The 20,700-nt window shown below is 41.0% G+C and overlaps 2 protein-coding genes across 10 annotated transcripts in view; one reads left to right on the forward strand and one right to left on the reverse strand.

Moving 5' to 3' along the window:
• MTUS1 (microtubule associated scaffold protein 1) overlaps positions 1–6,012 on the forward strand; it is a 126,228-nt gene extending 120,216 nt beyond the window's left edge. For all 8 annotated transcript variants that reach the window (XM_042807754.1, XM_042807753.1, XM_042807755.1 and 5 more), the window contains 5 exons: positions 116–189; positions 293–388; positions 2,939–3,055; positions 4,394–4,491; positions 5,321–6,012. In XM_042807754.1, the coding sequence (XP_042663688.1) occupies positions 116–189; positions 293–388; positions 2,939–3,055; positions 4,394–4,491; positions 5,321–5,537 (602 nt within the window). In that variant the 3' untranslated portion in view covers positions 5,538–6,012. The remainder of the gene's footprint in view (positions 1–115; positions 190–292; positions 389–2,938; positions 3,056–4,393; positions 4,492–5,320) is intronic.
• Positions 6,013–6,122: 110 nt separating this feature from the next.
• Positions 6,123–20,700, reverse strand: part of PDGFRL (platelet derived growth factor receptor like) — a 29,364-nt gene continuing 14,786 nt past the window's right edge. Inside the window, exons 3-6 of one of the 2 annotated variants that reach the window (XM_042807757.1) lie at positions 18,079–18,230; positions 16,332–16,625; positions 15,878–16,017; positions 6,123–11,813 (exon numbers count right to left, since the gene is read on the reverse strand). In XM_042807757.1, the coding sequence (XP_042663691.1) occupies positions 11,598–11,813; positions 15,878–16,017; positions 16,332–16,625; positions 18,079–18,230 (802 nt within the window). In that variant the 3' untranslated portion in view covers positions 6,123–11,597. The remainder of the gene's footprint in view (positions 11,814–15,877; positions 16,018–16,331; positions 16,626–18,078; positions 18,231–20,700) is intronic. The other variant, XM_042807758.1, reaches the window with a different exon arrangement.

The following is a 20,700-nucleotide window of genomic DNA, read 5'->3' on the forward strand; positions in this document are numbered from 1 at the left end:
ATTGCCTCTGCATCTGTGCATATGTGTATTGGCTGGCTTTTCGTGCTGCTGTTTTCCAAACAAAATTTTCATGCCTTACGCAGTATTAAAAATCTGCAAAAATATTTTGTTGCAGAGCTCAAGAGTGCCCACGAATCTGAAAAGAAGTCACTCGAAGATTCCTTTAAAGAGAAGCAGGAATTGCTAGAGGTTTGTTAAGGGTTGGGGTCGTTGCAACAGTCTAAAACTTGAAAGGCAGTTTGGAGATGTGCACTGAAGTCTTGGCCTAACTCTACTGTCTCTTTCATTTCAGAAAAAAATAGATGAATTAAAATGTGAAAACGACTCTCTGAGCGAGAAGTTGAAATTAGAAGAGCAAAAACAAATAGCCAAAGAAAAAGCCAGTCTTGTAAGTCTTGATCTTCAAAAGTAATGTAGATGAGCAGATCTTGTAAGCCTGGGTTTATTTTATTGCATAATATGAAAGGTTTGCAATCAAGCCTGATAGGGCTTCTGTATTTATTAACATTTTATGTAAATGACTCGCCCTAAGTTTTTCTCAAGCACCACAACGTTGTGCGTTAACCTTACCATTATAAATTTATAAAGCTGTTGAGTATCCAAGTCAGCAGTGTAAGTTGTGGCCTAAGTTAAACTGAAGATGACCTGTGTGTATGCAGAAGTTGTACCACAGCTTGCTTCTGGCCAGTCGGTAAATGCTCTCAGGGCGCGATGATCAGTGTGGGCTTACATCCCTACTACAAAACTCACTTCTTGTGCTTGAGTCTTTAACAGATTTATGCAAACGTTGATTCGTACTTGTTGCTGATTTATCCTTCAGATAAACTTTTATTTTGTCCTGCCTTTCCTCCCAAGCCTGCTGTTATCTGTGATGCTCCTGGGTTAGAAACGTGCTCTGAGAGAGCTCTGCAAGGCTTGGACACAAGTGTGCTTATCTTCCTGGTTACCTGGAAATAACTGGAATACCAGTACTACTGCTTATCCCACAAAGAGAAGTAACACACTAAAAAACTCGCTTAGGATGCTTCTAATAGAAGCTGCCCTAGTTTTCACTGGAATTTAACTTACTTTTTTCTCTATTACTGCTTATTCTAGTGGTAGGACAGAGCTGCCACAAGGAGAATCTGCAACCACAGTATGTTGTTGTGGATGGGAGAGAGAGATGATACCAAAGAGAACATGTTGTACGCTGCAGTTGGGAGCTTTGAACCTTATTCCCTAGGCATGCTCAGATGTTGTTTGATTTAAAGGAGCAATAGTCAAGTGCCTTTACGTAGATGCAAATGACCCTTACGTCCTGACAGCATAAGACCCTCATAAACTTGAGGCTTCTCTATGGGAAGATACAGATTTAACCCAGTGTATTATTTTGCACTATCAGAAATCCCATTAGCCCTTTGAAGACAGAGGTGTATTTCCAACGCTCCAGTATTATTTAGATAGTGGCACTTGATCTTCTCAGCTTTTCGGCTAATATCTCACGTAGGCCTTTCAGTCTTTTTATCTGGCTCTGTGTTCTTCTATGAGTAGTTAATGCGGTGGCTCAGATTTAACTTTAAAAAGACATTTTAAGACCATGGGGTCAGAGGAGGGAGAGGGAAAAAAAAACGGATTAAATTTTGAACCTACTGTAAGCTGCATTTAAACTTTTCTTGCTAGCTCCTAGATTCTGTGTTAAAGCCACAAAAGGGAGGAATGAAGTTGGAATTGTCCGCTGCCTCCTCTGAGGCAGCACAGCACACCCCACCCTCACGTGGACTTCTGTTCAAAAGTAAAGATCCAAACAAGAATCACCAATGCCACATTCCTTAAAAACAGGCAGGAGAATTAAACGTGTAGGTGGTAAGGCCCTTGCCCGTGAGATGTGCTGGCTCTGTCCTTGTGGGACTGCGCCCCACGGAACGGCAGGCATTGCCCTCTGTCTGGGGCTTCTGGTGCAGCACTGAAGCTGTTGCTCAACGCAGTGCACCAGTATTCTTACCCAAATATGCTAAAACAGGTTCTATTTGTTTTTAAGGATAAACTTGGTTACACAACACACTTAATCATTGATTGATTTCTGTTTGTGTTCCACTCAGACTACCTGCAAACGGACTGAGATTTCCTTTATTTGTCCTTAATGTTGCCTGTGACCTTGCCTCTGAAATGTGGAGCATATGTTTCACTCTAGTGTTTGAATGGTTCCTGGCTCTGGAAAAGAGGTCCCTTGAGGAAACCAGATCTGACTCTGCCCTGTTCCCTTCCTGCTCTCCCCTCTACCTCCTAGGAAACAACAACAAAAAAAGGAAAAATAAAAGCCCTAACTTGCTGTATTGTAGATAAGTCACGGATGTACAGCAGTGCAAGATTTTTATGTGCAATTGCATTGCTAGGCTTTAAGAAGAATGTAAACCAGAAAATTTTCAACTTCTGCTTATGAACCAGGTACCCTCAGACTCAAGCCAGGGAAAATCAGTTACAGTCAAGTTCATTGCTTTAAATTTCTGGTGCCTTTTCAATTATTCCAGCACCTGAAAACTCTTCAGATGCTTACTCTAATTACCTTTGGGGATAGGTTATGAGTAATATGAAATACCTTTTGGAACTCCTAGCCTTAAAGGGAGCCTTTGGGCACTCCTGCAAAACAAGTTTTGCTGTGACAGCTTTAGTGCCTTCCTTTGACTCACAAGGGTTTTTCATGTTTAAGCATAAAGTGTTTTCTGAACAACTGCTAAGGAAAACTGCAACTGTCCACCCACGCTGAAGGACAAACAAAATCAGAAGAGAAAGTGATATCAGATTGATTTTTTTTTTTTTTTTTTTTTCTCAACTTGATTTCACTTAGAACAAGTAACTGTCATTACCATACTTACTTTCTTGCTCTTTCTAAATAGCAGAGAAATACTTAAATTTTTCCTGAAATTCAGGGTACTAAGCAAACTCTGTGGAAATTTTTCAGAAAAACCCACAGATTATGTATCTGGAACAGGAGCTGGAAAGTTTGAAAGCAGTGCTGGAGATAAAGAATGAGAAACTCCGTCAGCAGGATATAAAGCTAATGAAGATGGAAAAACTGGTGAGTATTCCTTGGGGGCTGGCGGGTTTGGACCGTCTGTCTGAGTTATGTTCTGATAATGAAGTCGGGCTGGTCAGATTTACATGCAAGGATTAATTTTTCTTGGTTGTTGAAAAGGAAACAGAAAATGATGATGGGAAGTGCTCCCATTGCAGGTACAATTATATCTGCATTGGGCTGTAATGTAAAGCGGGGGAAGGAATCACCAGATGCTGTAAATCACCTTTTAACCTCTTAAGACAACTACTGGCTTGCAAAAAACTATTGCTAAATTAGAACAGGGTTATCTGGGAGACTCTTCCACGTTTCCTTTTCCTCTTCCCTCTCTTCTCCCCCATCTCCTGAAGGAAAAGAACCTTACCTGCTATGTTTGCTTGGGCGTTATGGAAGACAGATTGCACTGTCAGGAAAACATTAACGTGGAAATGATCCAGCTTAAACAAGAAGGAATCAAATACAAAATGGAGTACATATTTCTAGAGTTGATGAGCTTAGGTCCATCATTTTAGCTGTTATCTTTAAGCTACTTCCTCAGCTGTGTGGATTTACTCCTGATCTGTGCGTAATTCCCCATGAACAGGCAATTTTGGGGGCAGAACTTGTAATTACTTGGCATGCTTTTATTTGTGGCAGGGCAGGGTCCTTATCCTGGGTGGGGCCTTTGAAGGCTGTTGTAATACTTGCTTAAGCAAGATTTTAATGAGGAAGTATAGAAAGAGGTTTGGATACAAAGGAATACGTTCATGTCAGTTGTTCAGTATTGTACAGCATCACATTGCCCTGGTCTACAATTACTCATAAATTACTAGTAAACCTTCATCTTTTTTTACAAGATGTTGGCCACAGTATAGAAGCCCTTGGTCCATCCAACCATTTGAATCACTTTTTTCCTTAACTTTTGAAAACATCCTGCAGCAGTGAAGTGGAATCTGGAGAGCAACAGGGAGAGCCGTTTACCCCCGTTGAGTTTATCACACTAGCACGGGGTTTTTTTAGACAGTCTCCTGTCTGCAACAGCTTCTAAAACTGTTGCCCATCACTGGCAGAAGTTACTAGAACGTGCTGGTTAACTACAGTAGATCCCTTACCTGGTTCTCCTTTGTTGGCATCTAATCAGCACAAGTGGCAAGGTGCCAGTGAGGGTAGGGTAAGTGGGGTCGATTTGACTGTTACAGGTTATTAAGCCGTGCTAGCAGGTTGGTCTCACGTTACTCCAGTTTTTTGCACTTACCATAACAAGGTCTGCAAACTCCAGGTTATGAACGTCTGCGATAGCTCAGCCAGTATTTCGATGAGTGCATATGTGGGTTTTGTTTTAAACTGTGCCCTTTTTTGAAGCTGGAGAACAACACGATCTTAATGGATAAACTAAAGAAGGTTCAGCAAGAAAATGAGGAATTAAAAGCTCGGATGGACAAACACATGGAGCTTTCCAGGTGAAAAATGTGTGGACTTTTAGGTGTTCTTATGAACAAGGGGAAGGTGTTCCTGTGACAAGAAAGAAAATCCTGTGTAAATGTTGGTGGCTGGGATTTTGTAGTACTCTGTAAAAGAACATGTCCCTCTTCCCCCCTTGTACCTCTACAAATGTACATTCCTATGTGCAGATTGTAAGGGGGTAAAGGCTCAGGATGTTCTTCAGTGCTCCAGAAAAAATATTTCAGGGAAGAAAAAACAACCTGGAAATACCATCTTAAGGATAAATTGGCTCTTTAAGTATTACTGGCTTGTGAGCTAAACCTAGTTTTACTTTTAACCACTTCTGTTGAGTGACTTGTCCCCAATTTAGATCAGTGAAAAGACCAATGTGTTTTATTTAGCAATAATACCAGTATTTAACATGAATAAAATGGGTCTGATGTTCTCCTAACTTCAACTATTGCTGAAATGTATGGGCAAACTCTTCCAGTTGGAAGGAGACTACAGAAATACAGCCTCTATATAGAGCTGAGCCTGCAACAAGATCCAGAGGCTCCAGCGTGGCCATTTAAAAGCATCTGCCACTATATAGGACAAGTCTCACTTTTCAGATGCTTTTTCTGGCCTTTAGGGATGTTTCTTATTGGGACTTTCTCCTGCTTTCTGCAAGCTACCAGTTTAAATCCTGAAAGGATGAGAACATGCTAAATCCTCCTTTTCAGGAAGTAATTTAGTTGTAAGCCAGGCAGGGGTTTATGCACTTTCAAACCCTTCTTTAACAATTAAGTTCAATACTGTAGCCTCTGCCTTGGGTTCCGTGTCCTGATGTAAAGCTTATGTTTGCAGGCAACTTTCTACGGAGCAAGCTGTTTTACAGGAGTCACTAGAGAAAGAATCAAAAGTAAACAAACGCCTGTCCATGGAAAATGAAGAACTTCTGTGGAAGTTGCACAATGGTGACCTATGCAGCCCAAGAAAACTGTCTCCCAGTTCTCCATCTGTGCCTCTTCAGTCCCCACGAAATTCTGGAAACTTCTCTAGTCCTACAGTATCACCGAGATGACATTTCTTGAGAGAAAGAGGGGATTGCATTTCATTTGTGATCTGCAGAACCGATCCTAACTTTAATCACAGGAGCAAAAGCTATATTAGCCAAGTATGACAACTAAATGTAACTGGAAACTATTTTTGGTGCAAAAATGGTGATAAGAGACTGAGAATACGGGAGTAAGACATTCATGTTGATCCTCCCCAAAAGACTTGTGACCTCTATGGACATTGTTGCACAAAGCACTTACAGAGCAAGGAAAGACTTGTTCATTGCCTTTTCACCTAACTATAAGATAAAGCTCAGGGGCTTAGAGATAAAGATCACAACCTTTATAAGATGTTCCTTACCACGGAGACTTTTTTTTAAGGCCGTGTGTGTGCGTGTGTGCGTGCGTGTGCTGTGGATGGAATGGATGTAACACACTGTGCGTGTGTCTAATGCTGCCTTCTTTGCTGTGTACGGAATAAAGGATAAAAGCTGAAGACTATACATTGACATGTACTTCCTTAATAACGCTGTCAGCATGCATGCTTTTAGCAAAGAGTCCCCACACCCGGCAATGAGGAGAAACTGCCACTAGTACTATAGGTTAGTTTCTTCCATCTTTCTGTGCTTCGGTTTGGTAAAAAAAAAATGGCATGAAAAGCTTTGTCAACTGACTCATTAGTGTCTTGGCTGACCTGAGTATGCAACTTTGAATTAATTTTAAAAACAAGCTGAATTGCAGCCATATTTTGCATGGATTCTTGGTTTAACGTTCATGCACAGCTCTGCCATTTACAAGGAGGCTCCTTTTGCAGGATACAGTGGACTTTGGTTTTCAAGTCAACAGGGTCATAGACAAAACCACGGGAGCTCTCAAGGTCAGAAGTTACTAGTTGAATTGCAGGTTTAGAAACCTAGGCTTATCTTACCTGCTGAAATGGAATCGCTTATTTTTCCAGAACAGACTGTACATTGCGGAGGCTGACAGCTGAGGATAAACTAGATACAGATTTGAAAGCCAAAGAGAAAAATGCAATAATTGTCATTAGGTGCTTTCTTAACTCAGTTCTCAAGAGAAACCTTAATTTGTGAATTCCAGTGTATCTGGTGACACACTGTCTTTTTAAGCATTAGCATTTGTATTAACATTCTTCAGGGTTGACTAAATTCACTTGAAGGGGAAGGTGGTAGCTGTGTATTTAATTCTGCCATACCTTCCCTCTTAGACTGCAGGATATCACTGTTCTGCCAGTTCGTCTGGCAAAAGAACCTGTACAAGAGATTCTGTAGAGTAGGGGAAAAAAATGGAACTGCAGTCTGAGGGTGTCAGCGTTTCTGGAAGTGTCACACACTGAGCTTGAGCTTCAACAAGGTAATTGCGTAGCCTCGCTCCACCCTTGGTCAGACCTGTTTAAGATGTCCCTACTAAACACAAGTTAAAATTAGTATTGCAAAACACTATCTCTGCTCCCAATAGCTTGGGTTTTACGGCACCACTGCCAGGACCATTGCTATACTGCTGTTTAGCTGATGCTGTTAGCTGGCTGTACTGGGAACTGTTATGGCAAATTGTATCTTACCTGCTGCATTTCCCTGTGTTTTTCAGTAGCTTGGGGACAGGAGTCAAGGGGCTGGAAAGTGTTTAGGGAGCTCAACTGGAGAACCACTTCAAACCATTTTACCCAAGACTTGAAAAATCCTGGCTAATAATGAGGAACACAGACATATAAACAAGACTGTTAACAGTGCTCATACAGTAAGTAAACTTGTAATAAAAGATGATTTAATCATTAAATTTACTTAATTTTCCATAATGTACAAGTTAAGGGTGCCATTTCTATGGAACATTATGGTCGCTTTTAATTCTCTTTAGGGCACTGAACATACCACTTGTTAGTGGTGTCAGTACTTAATGCTTTCTAGGGGCTTCAAATTTAACTAAGAAAATACTCTGTGGGCTAAAACTTGGCTTAAAGTATATCTTGGAACATTCTTATCTTCTATGGTCAAAGAGATTTGATCAGATGTATTTGAGCTGAATGCTTAAAAAATAAATTTTTTTTGTACTGATGGAAGGGTTTTTCTCCTGCTTGTATTAGCAAATGATCTTTAATCTAAGGAGGAACATTCCTCCAAATGCGAAAACCAATTAGTACCTGCTCAGCACAGCAGAACAGCAATAGTGAAGCTTCACTGCACAAATTATTAATGTTCAGCTAACCCTCAGAAAATTTTAACTCTACCTTTGCTACTCTAACGTAGGTAGAAGTTACACAGAGCTTGCTTGTGGTGATTAGCAATTCAGTTTGAGTTGGCTGTTTAAAAAAAAAAAGAGGTAACATTACAGAATTAAGCAATAAAAAAATACTTGAGTATAGTTGGCTTAATATAGGGATACAATGTGCATATATGCCTGGTAACAGCATCCTACAGGACTCATCTTATTAAAATGCTCACCTGATTCAGGAAACTTTGTGTGTGAGAAAAGCCACCTAGAGCTCAGCAATCTAACAGGTCACGTCACAAGAACAGTTGTCTAGCCACTGTGAAGAACTTTATTAGCTTAGTTGAAATGTTTAGTGCCTCAAATAAAACATGCAAGAAGAGTATGTATGGATGGCTGAAGATCAAATAATGCATACCTCTTCGTGTAACAGAGAGAAGGGGAAGGCTTCTCCAGGCTAGCAGTACAGAAGAGTACGGTATAGTAAATAATACAAAGACTGTTAATTTGTTGAGTCTCCCTCCCAAGTAAAGGAGACTCCTCACCTCTAAAATTCTTGCAAGTAGAATCTTTAATGCTCTTACAAAGAACTGAAGAATCCTTCTATATAGAAATCAGACTACAGAAATAACTGTTCAGTGTTTGTCCTGTTGGTCCAAAACAACTAAATAATTCCCTTCATCTACAAGCACTGTTTCAGTGTTTGAGTATTAATGTTTCAAGCTTTAACTTAAAATACCATATGTTAGTAAAGGTTTTGTTTGATGCAGTAACTTCTGTGTATTTTTTGGTAATTTCTTTAGCATAAAGTTTCCTTCAGGAAAAGCCAGAAACCTGCTCACCACAGTTATATGCCAAAGGTCTAGTGCTAACCAATCAATTAAAATCAAGCCATGAAGTGATTTTTTTTCGGATACTCACCCTTAACTAGTAGTTCCAACTCTAATGACAAGTTTCAAAGGAAGTTATAGTGAGATATCTGTACCATAGAGTTTGTTGCCATTCAGACTATTCATAACATGGTTCACCTCCCTTCAATGCTCTTCTCTAAAGGTCTTTGTATGAGTTGCACTACTTGCTGTAAAATTTAGGATGAATCATTTCCTTATGCTAATTGAAGACTTCAAGTTTCACATTACAAACACCTAAGACACTTGCATGTAAACTGGTATCGTGCAATTCATGCAGGAAATTCTTTCTTGACAGTAAGTAGCCACTGATCTTTAAAACTGTAGTTGCCTAACAGCCAGTAAATCAGTTAGGGCTGAGCTGGAGTTAAAAAGGTTCTCAGAAAATTGGAATAATCCTTGAACCCTTAAACAAGGACCTTCTGTCCATTGCTGAGGCCTTGCCTTAGCAGAGCAGCGACTGAAGTATGGAAATAGAAATAGCAATACTGGCACGTTTAGGCATGTGACTTTGACAAGTCCCTGGAATTTCATTTCCCAGGCTTCATTCTCTTGCCCTGTGTCACTGTTCATTTAGGTGGAAATGTGTAACTGCATTAATGTAAAAAGAATCAGGCCTGCCCAGAAGGCTTTTGGTAAAATAAGAACTATTTAAAATATATAGTAAAATATTTCTCATAGCTTACAATGGTGAGAATTATTTTGATGTTTGCAATGGGGGGGGGGGGGAGGGGCAGGAAACATGACACACCACCAAAAATTCTTCTTTAAAGGCACTGCTTCGGTAGTTAGGATCAATCTTGAGAGCTGCATGTGCTCAGTACACACGACCATTAAACCTGAGGGAGACTACTCAAGCAACAATGCAGCCATGGCTTTACCTGGTCTTTTCCTCTCCTGCCAAACTGTCAGTCAAGGAAGTGATGCAACCACCTAAATTACTGTGCTGTTGCACAAGTCTGAACAGGTGGCACCATCCCCCACTTGCTAGGAATTTTAAAGGAAATCAGTTGTTGAATTGAACGCTCAAAAGCACTTTGAAATGTAAGAAGCTGGCACAGATCCCATAGTTCAAAGGGAAATAGAGTGTTCCAATAAATTAAAATGCTAAAAAAGAATGAATACATTGCACAGCCTCATCCTGAAGCTCAGGGATTGTTAAAGTTGCTTTGGTCAGACTGAAGTGTTACCTAAAAAAAAAAAAATACTGGTACAAATACCTCTTGTAGGTATTACTATCAAATTGTGTAACAACTACCTAGTCCTTTGGGTAACAGCATAACATTCTTGATACCTTTTAATAGCAATGAAAAAAGAGATTTAACAAGGGACTGCCTCTTACGCCTCTACCATCGGTCCCATTGTTTGCTATACTTAATTTTTTGGTTTTTGTAGCTCTCTTGTTTCCAGAGGTTCTCCATGAAGCCTGTTTCATGAGACATGCACAGAGCCATTTCAGTCTATACCATGGGTATTTATCATCGGTTATATTGGTTTAGGTTCCCGCATGCTGAAGAAAAAACTTCCAGCAAAGTTGTTCAGTGCTTCCTTTGCTACGCTACTAACCAGGTTAATGACATTATTGAGAAAGCTGCCATTTTTACACTAGTACTTGCTAGATATCACTACTCCAAACAGTACTGTACACATCTGCTCAGAGGTTTGAATTACCCGGAGCAAAGGGCTTGCTTCAAGCCTTCACCAGAAGAACGCTTCAGGAATTCCGGGCACACTGAAGTGTGCAAGCAATGGACCAGTTCCTGCTTTGGTTCCTTGTATGCTCAGAATATGCTGGTTTTCACATGCCTTGTAACTAAAATGGCTTGCATGAAGACTTTTTTTTGTCACACAACTACACTACTGAGTAGACATGTATTGGAAGTTCTAGCATACACAGACTCTGCGCTTGAGGCTAGGAAGAAAAAACAGAACATTGCCAGAACATCCAACAACATTGTTATTAAGTTCTTACTTTTTCTCTGCAAAGTCTCTTCCCTTGTATTGATAACTAAACCCAGGGTGAGAGAAGCACTTGCATATTTATCCAGATACAGTTTTGTGTAAATGAAGTATCTTTTATTTTCTCCTAGGTAAATTAATACAATGGAGTTGGACTTGCTCTTAACCTGAAAAGAGATTCTGCTGTATAATCGAATATTATTCTAATGTTACATTTGTGGGTTTTTTCTCCTGTAAATGATACTGTGTAAATAAATGCAAGTTTTACCTTTAGCAAACATGATTTGCTACATATTTTAGTAAAACTAACACCATACATCTGTTGAGGAGTGAACTCTCAGCTACATATTATAAGGAAAATCCAACCACTTACAAGTCTCTGGAGATACCCTTCTAGCACCATAATATATATTTAGTATTAATCTTCCCCAGGAGTGAGAATATAATTTGTTTAAGTTTTTATACATACATGAAATGAACACACACACATACACGTACACACACATTTACGTAATGTTCAGAAATTTAATTATTCTTGCAAAATAAACATCTGCTATTGGCTAAGACTGAAACTACTTTTTTTTGGGGTTTGTTTTGTTGTTATTTTAAACATGTACAGTACTCTAAAACTTCAAAATCCTTCAGCACCAGAAGAAATCCACCTGTTTGGTAGATTTTTGAGGATATTTGATATCACATACCCAAAAAAGGCAGAAACCATACAGTGGGTTAACCTTAGGAAACAGTTAGAGGAAAAAGACCAAGAGCACCTATTCCTAAATATAATAAACCCTATGCATGTTCAGGCATAAGAATTAATGCTTCATAGTTCTATTAGCTCACAGCTGACTACTGCTGGGCATAGGGAACTCTGTTGTGGCCTGCTGAGCTAGTAAATATGGAATGCGTTGACATATGAAAGAGACACTGATAGAGAGAACTTCATTTAAACATAATAGAGAAAATAAATGGCTATAATGTCAAATAACATACAGTTCATTGTACTTCCAGAAGTCTTTCCTGTCTATTTAGTTCCACTTTAGTAGCTACCGTCGTTTCTCCTTGTAGGTTCTGAGCTATACAAATGTAATTTCCAACATCTCTGGCTTCAAAATCCTCAACAAGAAGAATGCTCTTTGAGATTCTTGTGGTATGTCCTGTTCCTCTGTTTATCAATCTCCAGAAGTTTTGGATAATCACAGGTCTCTCAGACTGTTTAAAAGAAAAAAAATACAAGCCACCCACATAAGAAAATGAGTGATTCTGCAAAGTGTCCTTAGTGACACTACCCTATCAAGCCCTGAAACGAGGTCATGCAGTAGGAGCCTATATCCAAAAGTCCACCGTAAGTGAGGAAACTGAAGGTGTCTGGCACTTGCAGCAACATTCCTGCATTAAATATTACATACCACTAAGTTATGCCAAATAAGGACAGTACAATGGCTCTTCCACCGTAAGCGCAGGGACTGCGTATCTTCAGATCAGTGATGGGCTGCCAAAGCTCTGCTTGGAGTGTGCGAATGCGCTCAGTGGCAGGTGTGGGCCGCGTACTTACTAAGGTGGCCTTGGGGTACTTGAGGTGCAGCATCTCGGGGAGATGTCAGGATAGATGTGTGAGCTGATTTTCAGCACATCTCAAAAAGGGAGGCAGCAGCGGCCTGAGTGAGTTGAGCAAGCTTTACCTAGTTCTCTTTTAGCACAGAGAATACGTTTAAATCATGTGTTGCAAACCAATTCCTCCTCCTCTACTTTCAGAAACCCTCTATTAGATAACACACAATCAAACAGTAGCAATTCACAAATGCTTCTAAATTAATCCTCACATTATGCTTTCCAAACTCTGTATGTGACTTCAAGGCCAAAAATACAAACACAGATGCTTAGAACAATGTTTTCTAGATCGGTGGTGGTGGTGCTTTTATAAAAGGCGCTCTTTTTTCTGTTCTGTAAGAGAATTCTCTGGTGGACTGTGTATCAGGTCACACTCCCTGGCACCTCAGAAGTTTGCAAAGGACTGGATAAGAGAAACTGGCTCAAAGACAGACTAAGGCAGTCTCTCCTTCCAAAATCCATCATGCTAGTCAGCAGCTTTAACCATGTTGGCTTGTGCTATACCAATAACCGGGATAAAACTGGTAGGAGAGAGAGAGGTTTCTACTTGGAAACCATCTCCTCTTGCTTCATGAAATAGATGGATTAGCCATTTACCAACATAAATGCTACAAGGCTTAAGCTAATAGTAGCAAAATTATAAATTATACACTTATCTAGAGCTAAAGCTATAATCTCACATTTGCAAATGACCAGTACTGAAGATGCTGCCAGTCTTGCAGCTTAGAGATGAGTCACACTGCAGTCAGGGAATGCCTAGGAAGTGGCAGGCATTTACAGCTAGCAAGAACTTTTTTGAAAAAACGGTAAATCTCATCTAGGAATTCTTAACCTGTGAGAAAGAATCAAACCACTTAGCAGAGCTCTACCTAGCAGAGTGCTGCCTCCTGTTCCCAGCCTGAAAATCGAGTGCTACCTACAATCAAATACTACCGCACACTTAAAGCCTAAATTAGCTCTTAAATACAGCAAGTGAAACTTCCCTGACCCTACTGAAAGTGAAGGTAAAAGCCATTTAAGGCAGATGCTATTTGCCCGGTTGGGCTCCTGCTAGCCCAGTTTTTCTCAAACTAATTGCCTTCTGCTTTGAAGCTGGTCTCAGGGAATCACATTAAGGAGTGTCTCTCCAATGCAAGGTACCTTGGAGCAAGCAGAGATTAAAGTGCTGCTTTTGCTCGGGGATCAAGTGGTAGGTGACAGCCCAGGAGCTGGGTGGGGTGGTGGTGGGGAATGAAAACTATCTCTGATCTCCCTGCACTGAAAGCAGCAACCATGAGTGGAAACATCCAGTTAATTTTGGAACTTTGGCAGTCCTTTCTCTTGCACAAATGAAGGTGTATCTGACCAGCATCACTGATGGTCCTCTTTTTCCTTTGCAGTACGTGAATACTTCCTTAATAAATGTTAAGTCTCCAACAAGCATACAGTGCTTCTGCTCTGGCATTTACTTAATCATTTTGGTGGGGCAGAAACCCAAACACAACTCTTCCCACCCTATCCCCAGGCACAGCTGGAGCTGAGACTGTTTACTGCACTGGATAAGCCCATCAGGCCTCTCCAGGGCAGGTGCAGATGCAGGCCCCAGGCCACAGTCTCTCAGCCCCCACGGGTGGGTGCAGTGAGAGGGTGCAGTCCTCTGCGGATAGCACGTGGGCCCTGCACTGCAGCCACAGTACCCACAGCAAACAAGGGAGATAATTTGCCCGTGTTTAGCTGTCTGTATTCCGTCAGCACTAGAGGTGCAACTAGTGCGTGTGCTGGTGCTGCACGGGGTGCTCCAAGACCACGGGAAGTAACTGGGCCAAGGACGACCAGCACCAAGGCCTGGGCAGCCACTCGGCTCTGAAAGATGTAGCGCTAGTGAGATACAGAGTTTTGGAAGGCCAGGCTGAGTCTAGAATTTCTTCACTTGTTTGTACTCAGTAATTACCATGAGTTACAAAAGAATTGTAATAGTGATTTGTACAGCCAGTTACTACAGTCCAATAAAGAGACATCAAGGGAAGCTAAAAAAAAAACCCAAAACACCAGAAAAATGTATCAATCAACAAAACTAATGTGATCAGCAGGACACAGGCACTTCTCTTCTCCACCCAAGAGAGTGAATTGTTATAAAGACTGTCAGAGTTAAAGTCCCCCTCCTTGAAGGACAGACACTGCCATTTCTTGAAGCATCTCACTCAGAGTAATGCTAAGAGCTGAATTCAGATGAAGACATTGGGCATTTAACTCAAAACCCACTATTGCTCTGCAGCTCTCCAAACCTGGAGGCACTTCTGTTTTCCCTTGCATTTGACTTTTTACTCCACCAACAGCTGCAAGTTTCTCTGCTCATTTAGGCAGCTGCTCCTTTCCTTCCTAACTTCAAATGGACTCCAGAAACAGGAACTCTTCTGCCAACGTCTTGGGGTGTTTCATTCAGTAGTTACACTTCAGATCACCTAATTCATGCTATCAGTACCAAGCCCCTCTCCAGATGCAGCCGAGGCTGCCCTCATTTAACAACCAGGACAGGGCAGGGAGGGGAAGCTGGTAATTGCTCACAAAACCTTAGACTTTGATAGTCTCAGCAGGGACACTTATGACAAGCAGCAGCAGTGGAAAAAAAACCCAAAACAAACAAACAAAAAAAAAAAGTGAGGTGGACAGAAGGCAGGGGGAAGTGAAAGAATCAACTAACATCTAAGCAAAAATTAGAAACCTCGTTCTAAGTGGCCAGTGCCCTCACCAACAGTTCAAATCCCTTCTGTGCTCACTTGCTCTCCCACTGTTTTTCCCCCTGAAAATGCATGCACCTTCCATGACTGCAGAGTGCTAGTCTCTATCTTAATGACTACAGCAAACTTCTGGAGCTTTAGATTTTAATTTTCTCAAGCGTAGTAAGCACTGAACTCCACTCACTCACTTAAGCAATTACCTCTGCCATTAAATTACTTAATTCTATGCCGGTTCAGGAGACCAGTGCTGATACAAGTACCTTATTAGCAAGCTCTGCATCAGTCTCTGACAAAGCAGCACCAGGCGGGCTGGCAAATGGAATACAATGCAAACTCTCAGGGTCCAAGAGGACTCCTTTCCTCTGGTGAAGGGTTCCATCTTCCAGCAGTCCTTCCTTTGCACCTAGCCTGCTTCGGATAAACAGCAGTAGAGACGAGGCTGGGCAGAACCAGATCTCTCTGCTTCTGGATGAGGGCAACAATTCAGCTTAAAGATTCTGTGCTGTGATGATTCATGTGCCTGAGCCACGGAGATGGAAGGGATATCAAATGCAGAGGCATCAGTGAGGCTTTGTGGCTTGCCCTTGAATGGCTTCCTGACGCTGGCTGGCTTTGACCCTGTCTGAAGCTTTTCTTTGTAAATGCTGCCAGAGGCCAAGTGCCTCTGGGATGGAAACCTGAGGGAGGAGTGAGCTTTGCTGAGCCTGACTTTCACTAGACGGGTAGAGCTCTCCAGCTTCACTCCCGTGCTTCTCCTAGGCTCTCACAGAAAGATGGGCTGAAGTTCAAAAAGAATGTGCTGCCTCCTCCTGCCGGCATGCCTGAGCTAGCAAGAGGCAGACACCACAGTCTGGAAGAATCTTTACTCCAAATCTAGATCCTGACGGGCATTCGAAGCAGTGCCTTTATGGAGAACAAGCCATTTCAGCCGGGGGAAGCATCTCTTACCTCTTGCCCCGGGTACTGCCACCTGAAGCTCACATCTACATCTGGCTCCCCCAGGGCTGTGCAGGTGACATGAACGCTGTCACCGACTTCTGCTCTACTGGATGATGCTGCAATTGTGGTTGAAGGGGGACCCTTGGGAACTGATAGAAAGACAGTGTTTGGAAGCAGAAAATTAGTTTCTAAAGTTAAACACACTGATAAAATGTAAGAGTCAATTTTTGCCCCAGTTTGCTTAACACAACAGGTGAGTGATGCCCACCTGCAACTTCCCCCTCTACACTAGGAAACTGTTGGAATTTAAACTTACAAAGCTTTATCACATACACTTCTGATCAAGTTTTTATGGTGATTACATTACTTATTGTACAATTATTATTTTTAAAAAATTGTTTCCTAAACAATGTCAGCAGAAGAAACAAGAATCAGTGTAAGCATAGAGAAAACTGCACCTTACCTTCCACATACAGTAGGTGATACTTGATGGAAATCTGAGGTGCTCCCTGCGACTCTGCTTTGCAGTAGACGATACCTTTATGATCAGAAATAGGGTGCTGGTAGACAAAACCTTTCTTCACATCATAAATAATATCAGTTCCATCTGTTTCAATTTCTTCTGCTGGAAATTCCCTGTGTAGAGTTACTTTTGCTGAAGGAGTAGTAACACGGCATGGGATGACTGCAGGTTTATCTGGGTTCAGGTAGACAATCTCAAAATAACTGGGAGTAGGTACAAAAAGTTCTTCTTTATCTGTGAAGAAGAGTTGATACAGTTAGAATAATATTTACAACTTAGTTTAACAGAAAGAAGAGAAAGTACATACAACAAGAGAAAATAGCTAAGAGCAACATTAAAAATTAACCCAAAGCTTTTTGCTTTAAATACACACACCCAAAAGAAAAAAAACTTTTCTAATCTGTGACTATATGTTTACAAAGCTTGTGTTAAAAACAAAATCAAAAAGAACAATAAAGTATTCTTCACTGTAATCAGATTTTTTTTAATCTTAAGAAAATCTTTGGAATGCCTTTTTAGTAAGTTTCCAAACACCCATCTGGATTTAATTCTCCTCACTCACCCGCTTTTAAAGGGTAACACACATAAAAAACCCCAACACCACTGGTAAGAGAAACACTATTAGAAAGAGATATTCTTTGGACCTATAGCCTTTTTATACGTATGATTTTAGTCAAAATGCTTGATTTACATTAAGTAGCTGAAATATTTGGTGCTTTTAGAATGACAGTTAAAGAATATTTCCATATTTGGCATGCTGCTTAGAAATATAAAGCTGAAATTCCTCTTTCTAGCACGAGCATTTACATAATAACTCGACAGAATTTCATTCCAGCCTTCCTAAAGGAATGTATCTTCAGAACATGAAGCACTTCTGATAAATGGCTTCTGCACAATCTCATGGCCTAATTTAGCTCCAATACCACAAACAATCCTATCCTAGCATTTTGTACCAAAATATTTTCTAGCCAAGAATGTTTTAGCTCTAGTCAGGCAGTGAAGGTTGTTTTAGCATTCAGAATATTTTCCACAAGAACAAATTAACCATTTGATTCCCGCTGTTTTACCAAGCAGCAGTAAACTGTGCACAGCTACCTACTATGACCCTATCCGTGCAGTGTCAGGGCTACAGTCAACCTCAAGCTCTGTGGGACAACACACACACTTAAGAGTGTTTTGACTCTCAACAAGCTATATACACTCTTGGGAGAAACTGTGACCTTACCGAGATAATGAGGTCAAGGTTTTTAAGCTAGTGCAGATAACTGGAAGAGGGGGGTTGGGGTGGAAAGTCCACATGGTCATCTGAATGCCATGACAAAATGAATCTTCTGCAGAGATTTATTTTCTTTATCCAGACATAGTTTCAAAAATTAAACTTTTTTTTTAAATTCATTTTGTAGAAGATCCTTCAGAATCTGTGTTAGTATTTTCAAAGGTATTTGCTTTCCATTGGATTATGCATTATTTTGGGCACACATTTAGCATGATCCGTAGGGAAAATGGACTCACAAATCACACTAAGCAAGTAATTTTCTGCTCACCAGCACTGTCTTCCTTCACATCTATTAAAAAAAGATGAAAATGGTGGAAGGAAATTCCTGACAGGGAAATTGCTGATGTAGCTTTATTCCTGTCTCACTAGCAAATATATTTCCAATAATAATCCCCCCAGTGAGTTAATTACCTGTGAAAAAGATGTATGTTGAGCCTGTTTTAGTCTCATCCTTCCTGCACTTGTTACCATTGCACAGCTGAAGCCAGCAGCTATATTCGCCCGTGTCTGCGGCAGTGGAGTTCGTGAGGATCAGCTGACTGTACTTGTCAAGCTGCTTTATACTGGGGAGAAGAAAAACAAAAGGCATAGACAAGCACCGATGTATTTCCCTGTACATTTCTTTCAGCTCACTTCTACTTCGGATTTTTTTATTCCTACTCTGCAGCTGACCTCCCTTTCACTTTCAGAGCCATGCTGCAACTTCCCCTTTTGCTCCAGCAAAGACCTGCTAACACCAGTAGGTTTGTCGATTTCAACTACACACAAGCGCTTGCAAGCTTTTGTCTTTTACAGTTCATTCTTGGATTCTTTTTGGTCCCCATTTTGAAACTGAGCTGTAACTGCTATAGACAATATTTTCATCTATGCTTTGTCTCAGTTTGTCCATGTATATCCCACATTCTCATGCTCCAAGTCAACCTGCATGCACCTCGGTCCTTTTTTGATACCACTGACTGCAACTGTAGCACTGCTTAAGTAGTATGTAACAAAGATACTTCAGGAGTAGTAAGTAGCAGCTACTTGAGTAAGAGTTTGTTCAACGATTTATGCCTGCTTTCACTGAGTGCTTTCCCATTTTCAATATACTGGTCCAGGTTTCCACTTGCAAACACCATCATAAAGAGCTTCTATCTCAACTTGGGTTTGTTCTGCAAGTAAATCCTCACACGCTGCCTACTCCTCTGCCCTAAGCCACCTCACTGGCATCCTCTCACTGGAGTTTCCTCATCACCCCTCGGCTATTTCAGAAGACAACCCTGAGAACTGCCGGAGGTGTACTGGCAGTGTCATCACATAACTACACAAAATTCAGCCTGTGTGATTATTTCAGAGACTTAATTTGCTTTTTGTGCCTTCTCCCAGATTTCCCACATACATCTCTCAGTGGACCGAAATTTGTAAATGTGTAAATATGTGTGTGTAGATACACGTGTAGATACTGACAATGCTTCTAAGGGTCAAAGGTCTTATCTCTGAAATTCAGCAACCACAATCTCGTCTTGCTCTTTTTCATTTCAAGGTTTGCTTTCCTGGCTCTTTCCTGCAGACAGATGGTGTTGTATTTGGCAGCGTTGACTGTGTTGCTGTTGGATGGATTGCAAAAGCAATGGCCCAACAGACCCAATTCCTGGGGAGCCCTCTCAGGACAGCGTGTGTGGCAGTACACACTGCTGCTCTGACCCTTAAAACAGTTATTTTCAACCACCTGCCTTTACATGGTAGCACATCCAGGACACAAAAGTTTCCTGCTTTACTTTGCAAGACATCAAGTTACAAGGTCATTTCTGTTGCAATCAAGTCAGGAGAGGTTTTTCCAGTTTTAGGCATTTAATAGCAAACTCCTTTTCAGTGTTTCAAATGGGGTCTGGGCAAATATGCAGCGTGCATCAACTCTGAACAGCTCCCGTGCTCTTATTCAACTGGGGGTTCTCTGAGTATTTATTATCCTCCTATTTCATCTTCCTGATGTGGCAGTTATTCTGTAAAGCAGGTGCCTGACTGAATTATTTATTTCAGGGATTAGCATGCTTTGAAGAAATTCTTAATCTCTGAAACACCTTGTCACTGTGTAGCAGTGGTACTACAGACATGCCTGACTGCGCTGTGTGCTCTAAATGCTGTTTTGCTCACATCTCCATTGCAGGCAGACCCCCACTGCCTGCTTAAATGGAGAGGCCGCTGCTTTCAGCTCCACACCCTTCCCAAAGTTTCTGGCTCCCTAGGCACTCTGCTGGCAGTCTGCACTACCACCAGCCATCAGGAGCATCGGTTCATGTAACCTGATCCCAATTCAGCCCCCAGCCAAAGCCGGTAGTCTCGGAATTAAAACCACACCAAACACACAACTCGAAGAGGGCTAACTGAGAATAATCTTTTCCATTAAAGCCCTCAGACACCATTAGTACACTCACCCACCACGGGGCAGTTTTGAGGCCTGCCTGAGGAAACAGGCAAATCATGTTTCCTACCCGCTAATGCACTTGTCCTACACGACCTCATCTGATTCCACTTTTTGGAACCATGTAACTATGAAACAGTATCATTTTCATGTTTAATATATACACTGCCTTACATTATAAATTATCTTCAGTTTTTGGATGGGCTTTGAAAGATTCCTATTCTTGCAAGAGATCCTGTTGTGTATCATACCCAACACAAAGAAAAGAGAAATCCAAAACATGTCCTCATCTCTATTATTACTACTTAGTTTCGCAGTTCACATTTCATAGGCTACATGACTACATCAGCATAAAATGTTTTGCAAGCATCCAGTACTAAATGTCAACATTACAGAGAAACCATTATGCCAGAACATTTTTGCTTTCAACCGTTAATGCAGACACTGAACTATAGCTCAAAATCCCAACAGACAGAAAAATAAGGTCAGAGTTAATTAATTATTGTACAGTGTGTTCTACTTAACTGAGAACAATCTATCCAATAATCAATGGAAATAGCCTAGCAAGGTAGTCATACACAAACATGCACTAACAAAACCTGGCAACCGAGAGTGGAAGTGTTGAAACTTGT

The sequence above is a fragment of the Tyto alba genome, unplaced genomic scaffold, assembly GCF_018691265.1.
Source record: "Tyto alba isolate M040663 unplaced genomic scaffold, T.alba_DEE_v4.0 Super-Scaffold_6, whole genome shotgun sequence".
NCBI classification, from domain to species: domain Eukaryota; kingdom Metazoa; phylum Chordata; class Aves; order Strigiformes; family Tytonidae; genus Tyto; species Tyto alba.